This window comes from Platichthys flesus, chromosome 18 (assembly GCF_949316205.1).
Source record: "Platichthys flesus chromosome 18, fPlaFle2.1, whole genome shotgun sequence".
Lineage (NCBI taxonomy): Eukaryota > Metazoa > Chordata > Actinopteri > Pleuronectiformes > Pleuronectidae > Platichthys > Platichthys flesus.
In genome coordinates, this window is record NC_084962.1 from 456246 (window position 1) to 471288 (window position 15043).

The 15043-nt window shown below is 44.2% G+C and overlaps 1 protein-coding gene across 6 annotated transcripts in view; it reads left to right on the plus strand.

Moving 5' to 3' along the window:
• Positions 1-2562: 2562 nt before the first annotated feature.
• The window catches only part of mcm9 (minichromosome maintenance 9 homologous recombination repair factor), a 38519-nt gene continuing 26038 nt past the window's right edge, over positions 2563-15043 (plus strand). For 2 of the 6 annotated variants that reach the window (XM_062411531.1, XM_062411530.1), the window contains exon 1: positions 12372-12507. Coding sequence is in view for 2 of the 6 variants with exons in the window: in XM_062411527.1 (XP_062267511.1) it covers positions 12343-12507 (165 nt within the window). In the remaining 4 variants the exon portion in view is untranslated. Of the gene's footprint in view, positions 2779-11915; positions 12037-12323; positions 12508-15043 lie in introns of those variants that run through there. The other 4 variants (XR_009924580.1, XM_062411527.1, XM_062411528.1 and 1 more) reach the window with 4 other exon arrangements.

The following is a 15043-nucleotide window of genomic DNA, read 5'->3' on the forward strand; positions in this document are numbered from 1 at the left end:
TGAAGAAAATAAAAATCTGCATCATTATAATCTCAGTGGAAATAGGGTTTTTAAAGAATTTGCTGGTTATATCGACGGATAATACGGGTTTAAATGTAAATTATTTCCTTAAATTTAGCTACAGTTACAGGTTATTCAATTATGGTCTTATAGAATCGAATTACGTGAAAGTTCTATTAGATGTTCAATTTTGACACTGTAAGATAGTACAAGGTCAAGGGTGTGGTTACAACAATGAGTGGGTGTGTGAACAGACTGACGGAAACCAATTGAGTCTAGTACTGAAATAAATGCTATGCTAAGGCTATCATTGTCAACATGAATATTAAACTCCCCTTAAATAATAGTTTGATCTGTTTTTATGATGGGTTTTCTTTTCTGTTGAGATGACCTTTTCATTTTATTTGAGCCTATTTGAAAATTCACCTTATTTTGCCTAAGGTTTTACATGTACCAAATCAACATTCCTCCTGAATTCCTGCCTTGGGTTAATCCTTCTTGTTTTGTGGATGGGAATACTCTCTCTCTATCCTGATGGACAACCAGTGGAAATGTCTCTTCTACTCCAAGTTTCCTAGATAACAAACATACATTCTACATATATTTCCTGCTGCTGGGGTTGGTGGGGGGCTCTAGGGTACAATAGTTGGTCTTACCTGACTTGCTGGATATCATTGATGTCCTGGGGGGATGTAGTAGGGTAATATGAGGGTGGTCTGGTCCCCAATGGGATTTGTCTGGGTGATGGTTTAGTTGACAGGATGGTTATTCTGAGGGGGTTGTGGACCAAGCTTTTTATGCAGCAGGGCCATGGATTAGTCTCTTATGAAAGCAACGTCTTTCAGTTGCCGGGCAAAGATGGAAACTGTGTTTTTCAACAGGTGGACGTTGTTGTAGAGACAGTTGATATCTAGGGTGGTGGGCCATGTGGACATTGAGTTTCCAGATTCAGTCTTTGGAGATGGTGCTGTTGATCCATGGGATGGTGTCAGGGTGGAAGTCTTTCCTTGGTAGTAGGGTTGACAAACCTCAGTTATAATCCATTTTGACTTGTGTTTGTCTATCTTTTAAGTTGCTCTCCTTCACACTGGCTGTCAATCAGGTCTTTGATCGGTCACACACACCTGACAAATAATAATAATCTGGCAGTAATAGACCAATTATACCATTTCTTGGCTGTTCCCATATGCATCGGTAATTTCAAACTAGTGCTGGGTTCGATGCCATTTGATTTATTAGAACATCTATTTAGTTAAGGATATTTCAGTGTACAATACATTTTCTGGCTACGAAAAAAAAACTCATAGAACAATAGTTGTAAATTAAATAAGGAAAACTTTAACTTGAATAAGTTAAATAATAAGGTAGGCCCTGTTATGTTTTGTGGTTGGACCTTTAAGCAGAGAGACTGAGGCAGGTGTAAGAATGTGAAAAAAGGTCTTAAATTACAGATTAAGGCAGCAAAACTCGATGGCCATGTTAACGGAGAAACACAGGAAATCTGGAAAAGCTGAGGCTGGTGCAGCAGCGAGACACACTGGCAAAATCTGAACACGAAGGAAATGAAAACAGGTAAGTAAAACTTAAGAGCAGAAACACTGCAAGGCACACAACAAAAACAAAAATCTTAGAAAAATAAGAGCCATTGAAAACAAACTTCTGGCATTCCACGGCAAGACAAGGAGCATCAAATACAACTACACTTTATTATAGAAGTCACCATCATCTAACTCTTCACCTTCTATCATCAATTCCTGCTCCTCATACTCCTTCCTCTCTATATTGCTTACCTGACCAGATCTCATGAATTCATGTAATATTCTGGGACAAAGTCTTTCAGGCCTTCACCAACAAATTGAATCATGTCTGACGTTGATCTTTTTTGGTCTCTGGTGCAAAATATTTCACACTGTGCCCAAATCTTTGACATTTAAAAGGACCATAAAGGACTTCTTTCGTAATTCTTTACTTGATGAGCCAGCGAACCAATGTATACTCTTTCAGGAAGAACCTCAGCAGCAAAAGTGATCAAGAAGTAAATTTTAATTTTAGATGATGTTAATACAAATACTCAGTTTCCTTCTCTTAGTGGGTCTCGAACTGGCTACAAATGGTGGCTCTTGCTCCCCAATGCGTGGGTCTAAAACAGTGGCTTGCGCATGCGTAGGTCTAAAAAGGTACGGGACATGGGCCGGAAGTGAAACAGAGATTCTTCGGCTCTGCAGGAGGATGTTACTCGCTTCAACCATTCCAGGTGACAACCGCATGAAGCTGATTGAAAGAAGGCAAGAGAGTGCAAAGCTGTCATCAGGGCAAAAGGTAGCTTCTTTGAAGAATCTAAAATATAACACATATTCTGGTTTGTTTTGTTTACCACATAATTCCATGTGTTCCTTCATAGTTGTGATGACTTCAATATAAATCTGCAATGTAGAAAGAAATAAAAATAAAGAAAAAACATTGAATGAGAAGGTATGTACAAACTTTTGACTGGTACTGTATAGAATGAGCGAATGTACATGTATTTAGCTCCACGAGTCCCATTTCATACCAGTTGGTGGCGGTAATGCATGATAACGACAGAAGAAGAAGAAGAAGAAGAAGAAGAAGAAGAAGAAGAAGAAGAAGAAGAAGAAGAAGAAGAAGAAGAAGAAGAAGAAGAAGAAGAAGAAGAAGAAGAAGAAGAAGAAGAAGAAGAAGAAGAAGAAGAAGAAGAAGAAGAAGAAGAAGAAGAAGAAGAAGAAGAAGAAGAAGCCTCCATGCTTAAATCAAGCACCGGTAAGGAGAGAAAAAACGTTTTTTTGAGAATATAAGGTCTTAGTGTGTCAGCAGATAAGGTGACTAAAAAAAGCTCAGAAAAAAAAGCCAAGCTTGGAGACGCTCCTGAAGCGCAAGGTCGTCCGGGAAGTGTAGGCGAAGGGACATGTGACAACTTTCACTGTGTGGATACGGGGATTCGTCATGGCCGCGGGAGTTTGATTTGTATATTACTACGCTATTTAATGAACTGGTTAGGACGTATCTTCTGATTGAATAAAGGACACTGATTTTGTATTTGCGGACGTCGGGACTCATATAGGCTATTGTCAAGTACAGTTTGTGGGGGTATCGACCGAGGTCCTGTATAGGTCCAGTTTAACTGGGGATCGTGGCAACTGGTGCCTGTTTCTGAAGTGCGGTGATACACTGAAAGTCTCGTTGAAATAAACATCAATCTAAAACACATCACGAGTAAATATAATGTCTGTGTCAACATCACGTTTCGACAGCATTATAGATCACATGGGGAAACAAATTTAAACAATAACAAAAACTTAAGTGGGACTCGAAGCGACAGTTCGAAGCTTTGGAGCGGATGACTCTCATTACGCCACCAAGCCGTTAACCATTGTTTAAGCTTTTTTCACGGGAATGTCCAGCTCCACTCAAAGTGCTTTCTTTTGACGCTGGTGATCATTACAATGTGCACGCACCAAACACGTGTCTCATGAAACCATCACTGGCATCATTAAGCTGGAAGCTCCTGCAGTGTTTTTGTGAGTAAAGTTGATGAACCTGCTTTTATTGGATGTGTTAAGTTTCATGTTTCCTCCTATGGCTGCTGGTTAAAGTCAACAGACCTGATTTAAAAAGATTAACTCAATGATGAGGATCGATCATCTGATAATGAAAGCAACAGAAACGCTCATCAGAAAACTGGTGAAACTTGTAGTTTCTGTAATGCATGTGTTGTTTATCTGTCTGTAATCAACCGATGATCTGTGTGAACTGTGTCCTCAACATGACACGTGTGACGAGACAGGTCTGTAAAACTACATCTTCATTGTCGAACGACTTGTGGATTTCTTCAGGGCTGTCAATAGATAAAAAAAACTAATTAATCTCACATTTTGAAGTTCATTAATTTAGATTAAGATTACTTGTTTAATAGTATTTTTTTTAAACACAAAACTACACAGATCTGTGTTTTCAAAGAGGCTCAGGCCTATAACTCCTACCTATAAAGTGGAAGCCAAGCATTTAAATATCATGAATGATAAAAATGAATAAAAAAATCCAGCTGAGAATATGCTCAATGTCCTCGGAAACACTGCTTCTTTCTTCAGGTAGAACATCCAGATTAGTAAAAAAAGGTTTATTTGAGACACCATTGGTACTGTCATCTTTAAAATTGAAAAGCACATAATAACAATCGGCCTTGGTAAACTGAACTGCCATTCAAATCTGTCATTTGAAAGTGCAAAAACGTAAAGTGCAAACAAACATGATAATGAAAACAGGAAGATCTCTGCTACTTTAACTGAATTGTGCCTAATCATCTTTTACTTTCAGCCAATTGCTGAGACAGACAAGCATGTTCACATTCTCTGGAGCCAATGCTGCTCTCCTCTTCTGGACAATATGATCTGAGAGTGAGAGCAGCCGCTCACAGGGCACTGTGGTAGCTGGGGTTGACAGGTGTTTCTTTGCTATTCCTGCAAGCTTCTCATGTGTGTGCTCAATGGACTCCTCCTCTCCTTCCTCTGAATCCGTATCAGAGGAGGCCAACAAGAAGGAAGACATCCACTGTTTTTTTGGATCCTCTTTCTCTCTTCTCACAGGTGTAGAACGCATCCCACCTTTGTCCTCTAGCATCAGGTTGCGCAGTAAAGCCCCCTTCTCACCTCTTTCCTCTTTCGGGAGGCACTTCAAGTCCTTAAAACCTGGGGTCACACAGTGTTGCAATCTTCAGCATCTTCAGAGTGGTATTTTCAATTGCGATTTGCAAAGTCTGCAGTTAAGGTGTCTTTTAATTTCACTACGTAGATGGGATCATCATCAGATGACTCCATAACCCTGGATAGGTGGCACCAGGCTGGTAAGACTACTGAACAGGAAACATACTGCTTTCCTCCCAGTAGTTCCGTCACATGTCTGCAATAAGAGGTGCAGGCATGTTTTAATAAGGGCCTTAAAACAATCACTCTCACACACATGCACACAGGACAGGGAAACAGAAAAAAAGGGAGAGTAGAGACACAGATGGAATGAGAGAAAACTGGGAGAGGAGTAGCTTAGGCTACATGCAGGAAATACTAGCAGAGGAAGAGAGTAAGTAGGCCTACACACACAAACATGCACAAGTGTGCACAAACACACACACACACACAGAGTTCGAGGCAGACAAAAAAATGCACACAAGAGGATGAGAGACTTGCATGCATGGTTCAAGTAGCTGCTCCAACTTCTCCAATTTAGCCAGCTCCAGTGCAGTCAATATCGAGATGTCGGTCATTTGCTGAGCAAGTGTGGCAGCAAGCGGACCCTTGTTTCGCTGGACCCGTTTGATCATCTCAAGGTAGAATTCCATTGGGTGGCAATATATTGAACTAGCGAATATTCCTGCTGTCCTTGTGAAGTTTGCTGTGCTCTCAACTAGGGCTGAACAATTAATTGCATTTGCGATAAAATCTCTATATGATAAAACGCGATTTTCTAATCGCAACGTGCCCGATTAAAACATGCGAAAGAGAGTAGGGCTCTGGGCTGCCCTCCTCACCCGCAGCAAGAATGCCGCAGGACCACAAAACTCCTCTGATCCAGAAGATAGCGAAGCAAGCCTGCATCACCTACAGGGTCCTAAAGTCTTCGGCTGACGGGGCGGACACACAGAGCGAGCTCAGCTCGCCGGTGACCGCGGTGAGGGCCGCGGACTTGAAAATCGCTCCGCAGAAAAGCAAGCCGAGCTACGGGGCGGCAGGGCTCCAGAGCCCCCCGGTCACCTACATGCACATCTGCGAGACGGAGGTGTTCAGCATGGGGGTGTTCCTGCTGAGACCCGGCGCCTACATACCGCTGCACGACCACCCGGACATGAACAGGAATCTACGGAGCTGCTGATCCGCAAGCTGCCCTTCCAATGCATCCAGCTGGCCCGCCGCATCCGCGGACACAGAGCTCGAACTGCTGCGGCTCCACTGACTATAACAACGCCGCATTCCAACAATTATAAAATGCAATTCAATGTGGAAGTAATCCAAGTATTCAGAATACGTTACTCAGATTAGTTAATGTAACGGAATACGTTACAGATTTAAATTACTTAAATGTACACCAATTTTTTTGTTCTTGTTTCTGTAATGAAAACAAGAATGTGGGAAAGAATATTGTACAGTAAACGTATCTAATATTGTGTTGGTCATATTTAAATTATTCATTACGTTTTTTCTGGCGGGGGGGGGCGGGGAGAGGATAAAATAAAAAAATCGCATATTAAATCGCAATCGCAATATTTGGGGGGGAAATCGCAATTAGATTATTTGCCCAAATCGTTCAGCCCTACTCTTAACTCTTGACCATTTGATGGGCTTTGTTTGAAGAGCCAAACAATCTTCCGATATGGCCAGGACGTTTTCAAAACCACTTTCTTTTAGGGCAACAGTGATGGTCCTTTGCAGACTGTACTTGTCGTAGGGCTTTTATCAGATCAACTTAAAAAGAGACGTATTTCTTTGTCATGAAAGAAACATGTCCCATCGGTTCTTTTTTAAAAAAATTTTTTGTAGATGTAGACCAATCGCCTTTAGGGGGCGCTAGTCAGTTATTTTGCCACGCCTATTCCTTAAAACTATCTGAATATCTTCAGGGGGGGCTGTTGATACAAACGTGTAGTTTGAGGGAGCTGGACCCATGAACACGGAAGTTACAGCGATTTTGTGTGTTATGGCGAGCTGATGAACTTTGATGCCACGCTAGGGCTGCTCGATTAATCGAAATTTAAGCGTGATTACGATTATGGAGTAAAACGATCTCCAAACTACTATATCGAGTTGAAACGATTATTTGGCTTTTTTTCGAAAAAAGCCAAATAATTGCATGCGCAATTCAGTCCTTTCAGTCCTTTTTTTCACCGCCTGATCGGTGGTGAAAAAAAAAGTGCTACTGGAAAAGCAGGGAGGGCAGCAGCACACCATGTAGCGGCCGCTCCGCACACCACTATTCTCAAGCGCGCCTCTGTCTGGCTGTTCAGACCGGTCAGACCGGACCCGCATTTCTCCGCGCCTGTCAGTCGGTCATAGAGTGTTAGAGTGATCATCATTAAGGGTTTGAATAACCGGGAACTGATATCCTGGTTTCACAGAGGAATAAGACACACAGCCGTCATCGGTGTTTACCGGAACTGGAAGGGATTAAAAAATAAAGCATAGACTTCAGAATAAGGGCACATATTAATAATCTTTTAAATAATCGGGATTTTGATATTGTCCAAAATAATCGTGATTATGATTTTTTTCCATAATCGAGCATCCCTATGCCACGCCATCAATAATCCGCATGATGAAAAGTCACAGTAATCTTATGGCTACATTACCAAGTCTTGAGACCCATTTGACACAGTTTGACATGATTTTGCAAAGTGGATGAGGAGGAATACTTCCAAGTGTAAGAAGTAAAAAAAAAAAAAGACACTTCCTGTTGCCACCAGGGGGCGCTGTCATTTTAACTCACGATTTCTGTATAGATGTCTTCAAGTCACGATTCTCCTCTCCTTGAACCGTCACCTTATCGTGGTGGAGAGGTTTGTGTGTCCCTGTGAACCTGAGGGCTGTGTTGTCTGGAGCCTTGTGCTCCTGGTAGGGTCTCTCATGGCAGAGTGGTCTCAGGTGAGGGGCCAGACTAAGAATGGTTCAAAAACCCTCAATGAATATCGATAAAAGAGGAGATGGGACCCAGCCCGGAGGAAGCCCGGGGCCCCCGTCTGGAGCTAGGCCCAGACGGAGGGCTCGATGGCGAGCGTCTGGTGGCCGGGTTTGCCACGGAGCCCGGTCGGGCATAGCCCGAACAAACTACGTGGCACCCCCCCTCTCTTCATCTCATGGGCCCACCACCTGTGGGAAGACCCGTTGGGGTCGGGTGCGCAGCCACATGGGTGGCAGCGAAGGTCAGGGGTCTCGACGGACCAGACCCGGGCGGCAGAAGCTGGCTCTGGGGACGTGGAACGTCACCTCGCTGTGGGGAAAGGAACCGGAGCTTGTGAGGGAGGTGGAGCGCTATCAGTTAGATCTGGTGGGGCTTACCTCCACGCACAGTCTCAGCTCTGGTACCGTACTCCTGGATAAGGGTTGGACTTTATTCTTCTCCGGAGTTGCCAAGGGCGTGAGGCGCCGGGCGGGTGTGGGGATACTCATAAATCCCCGGCTGAGCGCCGTGGTGTTGGAGTTTACCCCGGTAGACGAGAGGGTCGCCTCCCTGCGCCTAAGGGTTGTAGGGGGGAAAACTCTGACTGTTGTTTGTGCGTATGCACCAAACAGCAGTTCAGAGTACTCGGCCTTCTTGGAGACCCTGAATGGAGTCCTGTATGGGGCTCCAGTAGGGGACTCCGTACTTCTGCTGGGTGACTTCAACGCCCACGTGGGCAACGATGGAGACACCTGGAGAGGCGTGGTGGGGAGGAACGGCCTCCCTGATCTGAACCCGAGCGGTCGTTTGTTATTGGACTTCTGTGCTAGCCATGGATTATCCATAACAAACACCATGTTCGAACATAAGGGTGCTCATAAGTGTACCTGGTGCCAGAGTACCCTAGGCCGAAGATCAATGATCGATTTTGTGATCGTGTCATCTGATCTGAGGCCGCATGTTTTGGACACTCGGGTAAAGAGAGGGGCGGAACTGTCAACCGACCACCATCTGGTTGTGAGTTGGATCAGGGAGTGGGGGAAATTTCCGGATAGACCTGGTAAGCCCAAACGAGTAGTGCGGGTGAACTGGGAACGCCTGGAGGAGGCCCCCGTCTTAGGTATCTTCAACTCACACCTCCGGCGGAGTTTTTCTGGCATTCCTGTGGAGGTTGGGGGCATTGAGCCGGAGTGGGCGGTGTTCAAAACCTCCATTGCTGAAGCTGCGGCGGCTAGCTGTGGCCTCAGGGTCTTAGGCTCCTCAAGGGGCGGTAACCCTCGGACACCGTGGTGGACACCGGTGGTCAGGGAAGCCGTCCGATTGAAGAAGGAGGCCTTCCGGGATATGATATCCTGGAGGACTCCTGACTCGGTTGCAGGGTACCGACAGGCCCGAAGGGCTGCAGCTGGATATCGGACTGCAGCTGGATATATGGACAGGATATCGAGGCGTAGTCGTGGTGGGGAGGGGTTGCAGTTCGGTGGTCTGAGGATCTCGTCACTGCTTTTTGCAGATGACGTGGTCCTCATTGGATCATCGGCTTGTGACCTTCAGCACTCACTGGATCGGCTGGCGGCCGAGTGTGAAGCGGCTGGGATGAGGATCAGCACCGCTAAATCTGAGGCCATGACTCTTAGCAGGAAACCGATGGATTGCTTACTCCGGGTAGGAAATGAGTCCTTAGCCCAAGTGAAGGAGTTCAAGTACCTTGGGGTCTTGTTCGCGAGTGAGGGTACTATGGAGCGTGAGATTGGCCGGAGAATCGGAGCAGCGGGGGCGGTATTGCGTTCGCTTTACCGCACCGTTGTAACGAAAAGACAGCTGAGCCGCAAGGCAAAGCTCTCGATCTACCGGTCGATCTTCGTTCCTATCCTCACCTATGGTCATGAGGGCTGGGTGATGACCGAAAGGACGAGATCACGGGTACAAGCGGCCGAGATGAGTTTTCTCAGAAGGGTGGCTGGCGTCTCCCTTAGGGATAGGGTCAGAAGCTCAGCCATCTGTGAGGAACTCGGATTAGAGCCGCTGCTCCTTTACTTAGAAAGGAGTCAGCTGAGGTGGTTCGGGCATCTGGTAAGGATGCCCACTGGGCGCCTTCCTTGGGAGGTGTTTCAGGCACGTCCAGTGGGGAGGAGACCTCGGGGAAGACCCAGGACTAGGTGGAGAGATTATATCTCAACACTGGCCTGGGAACGCCTCGGGATCCCCCCGTCAGAGTTGGTCGATGTGGCCCGGGAAAGGGAAGTCTGGGGCCCCCTGCTTGAGCTGCTCCCCCCGCGACCCGACCCCGGATAAGCGGATGAAAATGAGATGAGATGAGATGAGAAGTCACGATTCTTGTCTTACATGTCTAGTTTGAACTCGATTGGAGCAAATATGTCCAAGATACAGAAGCTCGTGTTTTGATGGCGTGTAATCAAACTTTGCCGCCACGCCATGGTCACACGGTGTGAAGAAAAGTTAAAATTTTCATAACTTTAGATCTCAGAAGGTGTAGTAGTTTGAAAATTGTAACTTCAATGAAGAAACACAACAAACGGATACAGAAATATATGTGTAGGACAGTGACTTAAAATTATTTTACAACCTTAAATATGCTAAGGGGAGATTTAAGATGTCTGTGTGTGTGTGAGTGTGAGTGTGTCGGGGGCGGGGCACTCAAATCTGAGGAAGGCTGTTTTAGACAGGGTAAAAAGGGTGCTGTTTTAAATGATCCTTGTGGTATTTTGACCAAAAAATGTTTCATTAAGACCCCAAGGAGCCATATCAACTGTGGTGAAATTGGCATAATATATCCCCTTTAAGCAGGGCATGAGGTGGGTTTTATTTGGGTACCGTACCGGCACACACCGGTGTAGAGGGGAATGAGGAAGCCTACAGAGCAGGTCCGTAGACGACGCAGTAGTCAACATGGGACTCCACTTCATCCTCCAGCACCTCGACTCCCCCTGCACCTACGCCAGGATCCTGTGTGTGGACTTCAGCTTCGCATTCAACACCATCGCCCCAGCTCTTCTCCGGGACAAGCTGATACAGCTGAGCGTGCCTGAGCCCACCTGTAGGTTGATCACTAACTTCCTGACCGACAGGAAGCAGCCCGTGAGGATTGGCAAGCTTGTATCTGAGCCCCGGACCATCAGCACTGGAGGTGTGCTCTCTCCTCTACTCTTCTCCCTCTACACCAACAACTGCACCTCCAGCCACCCCTCTGTCATATTCATGAAGTTTGCCGACGACACAACCCTTATTGGATTAATCTCTAACGAGGCCTCCTACAGAGAGGAAGTTGACAGCCTGGCTTCCTGGTTCAGCCAGAACTACCTGGAGCTGAACGCTTTAAAAACTGTAGAGATGGTAGCAGACTTCGGGAGGAGCACAGCCCAAACCGCCCCCCTCACCCTGTGCGACTCCCCAGTTAAAACAGTGGAGTCTTTAAGATTCCTGGGGATGATCATCTTACAGGACCTGAGATGGACGGAGAACATCACCTCCACCATCAAGAAGGCCCAGCAGAGGATGTTCTTCCTGCGGCAATGGAGGAAATTCAACATGCCGCAGAAAGTGATGCTTTAGTTCTACATAGCCATCATTAAGTCCATCCTCACCGCATCCATCCCCGTCTGGTTCTCTGCCTCCACTGCCAAGGACAAGGGCAGACTGCAGCGGATCATTCGATCAGCTGAGAAGGTCATCGGCTGTGACCAGTCGGCTCTCATAGACTTGCTCCAGGACCAGTAAGAGAGCAGGCAAGATAATTGCTGATCCTTCCCATCCCAAAAAGGTTCCGGGCTATCAGGACTAAAACCAATCTCTGCACCTTAGAACCGCACCTGCCCATAACTCTCTTACTATATATATTGTTGTTCTATATTGCTGTTTTTATATTGTTGTTTTATGTACAGTGCAACAACCACACCAGGGCAATATCCTGTATGTGCAAATATACATGTCAATAAAAATAATTCTTATTCTGAGATCATTTTACAAAGAATGCTGCCAATGGGGAAGAATAGAACTGAACTTGTGACATGGATGATCAGAATACATGCGATCTGTGATAACGTTGTTTAATGTCGTGATGGCGATATGACTGATGATAAATAAAAAGCCACAAGTCCATGGCAGACACCCAGGGAGTCATGCATAGCTTTACTAAGCACACTTACAGTGTTAATTTTGGGGTCTTTTCATACATTTTCTGACCTTGAAAAGACATTTTTTGAGAGATAGAAGGAATGATGTTCTCTGTTTCTATTCTCACCTTAGCAGAAAACTATTCAGAGATCCGGGAACACCTGGAGAAACAGTTTTTACGAAGCTGATGGACTTTCTGCATAATAGTGGACAATGAACACACGTTCTAATAATCATCAAAAGGTGCACATATAACAAACAGTAGAGGGCAGCAATATGTCATTGCAGTGTCTAGTCTGCCAAATCCAATAAGAAGAAAAAGTGTTTGAGGAGCAACCTATTTGAAGTGATTATACATCAGTCGTTGGGAGATATGGCAAGTAACAGGCCCACAGGGTGGAGAGGGTGGTTACAGTGTGTATATTAAGTAATACTGTACCTATTTGTGACCATAAAAGTCTAAGTACTTGCCACATTTTATTTCTAGTGAATATGACATTTGTCTGATTTGATAATTTCTCTTTTTCTAGGAGTTCTAATCGCTTCAACATGCTGATAAACTCAGAACAGGAGGCACTGATTGGACGGGTGTTTGAAACCTATCTGACAGAACATCATCATGGTGACATTCTTCAGCTTATTGCAGATGCTAATGAGGAGACCCATCACCCTGTCCTTGTCAATGCAATGACATTGTTTGAAACAAATATGGAGGTAAGTTAAAACAAACAGAAGTATGCCGGGGTACTTGTGATATGGATATCAGTTCAACTACAGGCCAGGGAAGAGGATTATTTTTACTGTATAGATATATTGCTGATGATAATATAAAAAAACAAACATTTTATTGCGAGTTTAAAGTATTGTTTACTGATCTGCTCATTGGAGAGATTCTTTAAAAACACTTAATTATTAGGGCCCGAGCACCGAAATCGGTGGGAGGCCCTATTGAAATTGAAATGATTATTATTAGGGCCCGAGCACCTCTGGTGAGAGGCCCTATTGAAATTGAAAGGATTATTCTGAGAATTTTTAAACATGGTCAAAAAGTTGTAAAAGTTTGCAGTAAATTAGAAAGTGGTGTAAATTTACGTATTCTGGAGTATTTGGAAATGGGCGTGGCAAAATGGCTCAACAGCGCCACCTACGGAAAAGCCCCTCATTTAGCATTCACTGATCCTCACGAAAATGAGAATAGTTGTGTATCATGATAAGATGCACAAAAAAGCCTTGATGACCATTGTGAAAAAATTAACAGCAAGCCCGCCATTTTGGATTAAGTGGCCATTTTGGTCATATTCCATATTTTTACTTTAATGTACTTCTCGTAAAGTTTTCACCATATCAACTTAAAATTTAGACGAGTGCAACAAAATGGAGATCAAAAATTATTGAAAGATTAAATTTGCGTCACACCGTCTGACCATGGCGTGGCGTCAAAGTTTGATGAAACGCCATCAAAACACGAGCTTCTCTATCTCAGACATATTTGGTCCAATCGACTCCAAACTACACATGTACGACAATAGTCACGACCTGAAGACATCTACAAGATATTGTGACTTAAAATCACAGGAAGCCCGCCATTTTGGATTAAGTGGCCTTTTTGGCCATATTCCAAACCTTTACTTTGATGTACTTGTTGTAGAGCTTTCATCAGATCAACGTGAAATTTAGTTGAGTGTCATCACAACAAGATGGAGATGAAAAGTTATTAAAAGATCGATTTCTTGTCTCACGATGTGACCTTGGCATGACGTCAAAGTTTGATTACACGCCATTAAAACATGAGCTTCTGTATCTTGGACATATTTGGTCCAATCCAGTCCAAACCAGACAAGAGTCGCGACCTGATGACATCTACAAAGACACCATGATTTAAAACGATAGCACCACCTGCTGGCTACAGAAAGTTAGGCGTTTATCCATGCTGCAGTGCTCAAACGCATGTAACACGGAGACGAGCGCTTGGTCATCGAACGCTCTTTCTTCACCGACCGCAACAGACTTGAAATCGCCTGTGCTCAGGCCCGTTAGTGCTACAACGTAGCCCTAGTTATTATTAGGGCCCGAGCACCGAAATCGGTGGGAGGCCCTATTGAAATTGAAATGACTATTATTATTTACAATTATCCGCAAAATTACTCACGCTACATAAGAGCGCCGACATTAACACATCACATCTGTGTAATAATCATAATTCCAAGACCTACTGCCAACATAACATACAATTACTTACTTATTTGTGGATTATTCATATATTATCCCAATACATTTCCTTACATCAAACTAACCATCTCGCTGGACTCAATAAATGCATTTAACTGACAGGTAATTCAACACTACATGTAAGGTCAACAATAGGTGTGAAACAGTTCATCAACATGTCTTTATTAGGGACTCCACATGTAGATTGCGCTGTTGTGCAGAACGTTCATTACATCTGTCCTTTGTGTACTAATATATTTGATTTGATTTTATATGCAAAGTACCATGAATGTTTGTTCGCATAACCTTGCCTCACAAGCATTATACTCTTGATTTGAAGTCACTTGATTTGCATGCATTTCTATCTGTGTTCTTGCTCTATGAAACGAGCCTCTCTCTTGCACTCCGTCTCTGCTCTATCCCTCTCTACTCTGGGCTCAACTGCCCAAGCTTATACTGTTCACATGGACACACCACTTGCAAGTCACATTTGCATTTTACAAACAGCTGTTTCCAGTAGCACTACGTCTCCTAAACCTCTTTATTCACAGTATTGATGTTGACATTGATGTGAAGCTTTGTGTCTGTCTAATCTTTTCACTTTGTTGCAATCATTTTACTTTAATGCTGTATATAGACAACATCTTTGTGTCGCGCCGACTCTAAAACATGTGCATTGTCAATGACATTGGATTTTTGCTCCCTGCTGGCACTCAAAATGCAGCCCATAGTATATCTTACTGGTCTATATAGGCCTACTGCTTATAATAATCAGCTACCTCTATTTTTCTGATAGTGACATGATATCATACATAATTCCCACACCCGAAATTTTAGGGCAAAATCGCCACTGAAGCAAATGCAACCAGCATCACGCGTCACATGTTCACAATCCAACATCTGAAATCATTGTTTGTTGTTACATCTATTGACAACATTAGGACTCACCATCACAAACACTGCGATACAATGAATATGAGCGCAACAGCACTGCTGTAATACATCACTGCTTAAAACACTGCACTTTTTGAACGACCAAAAA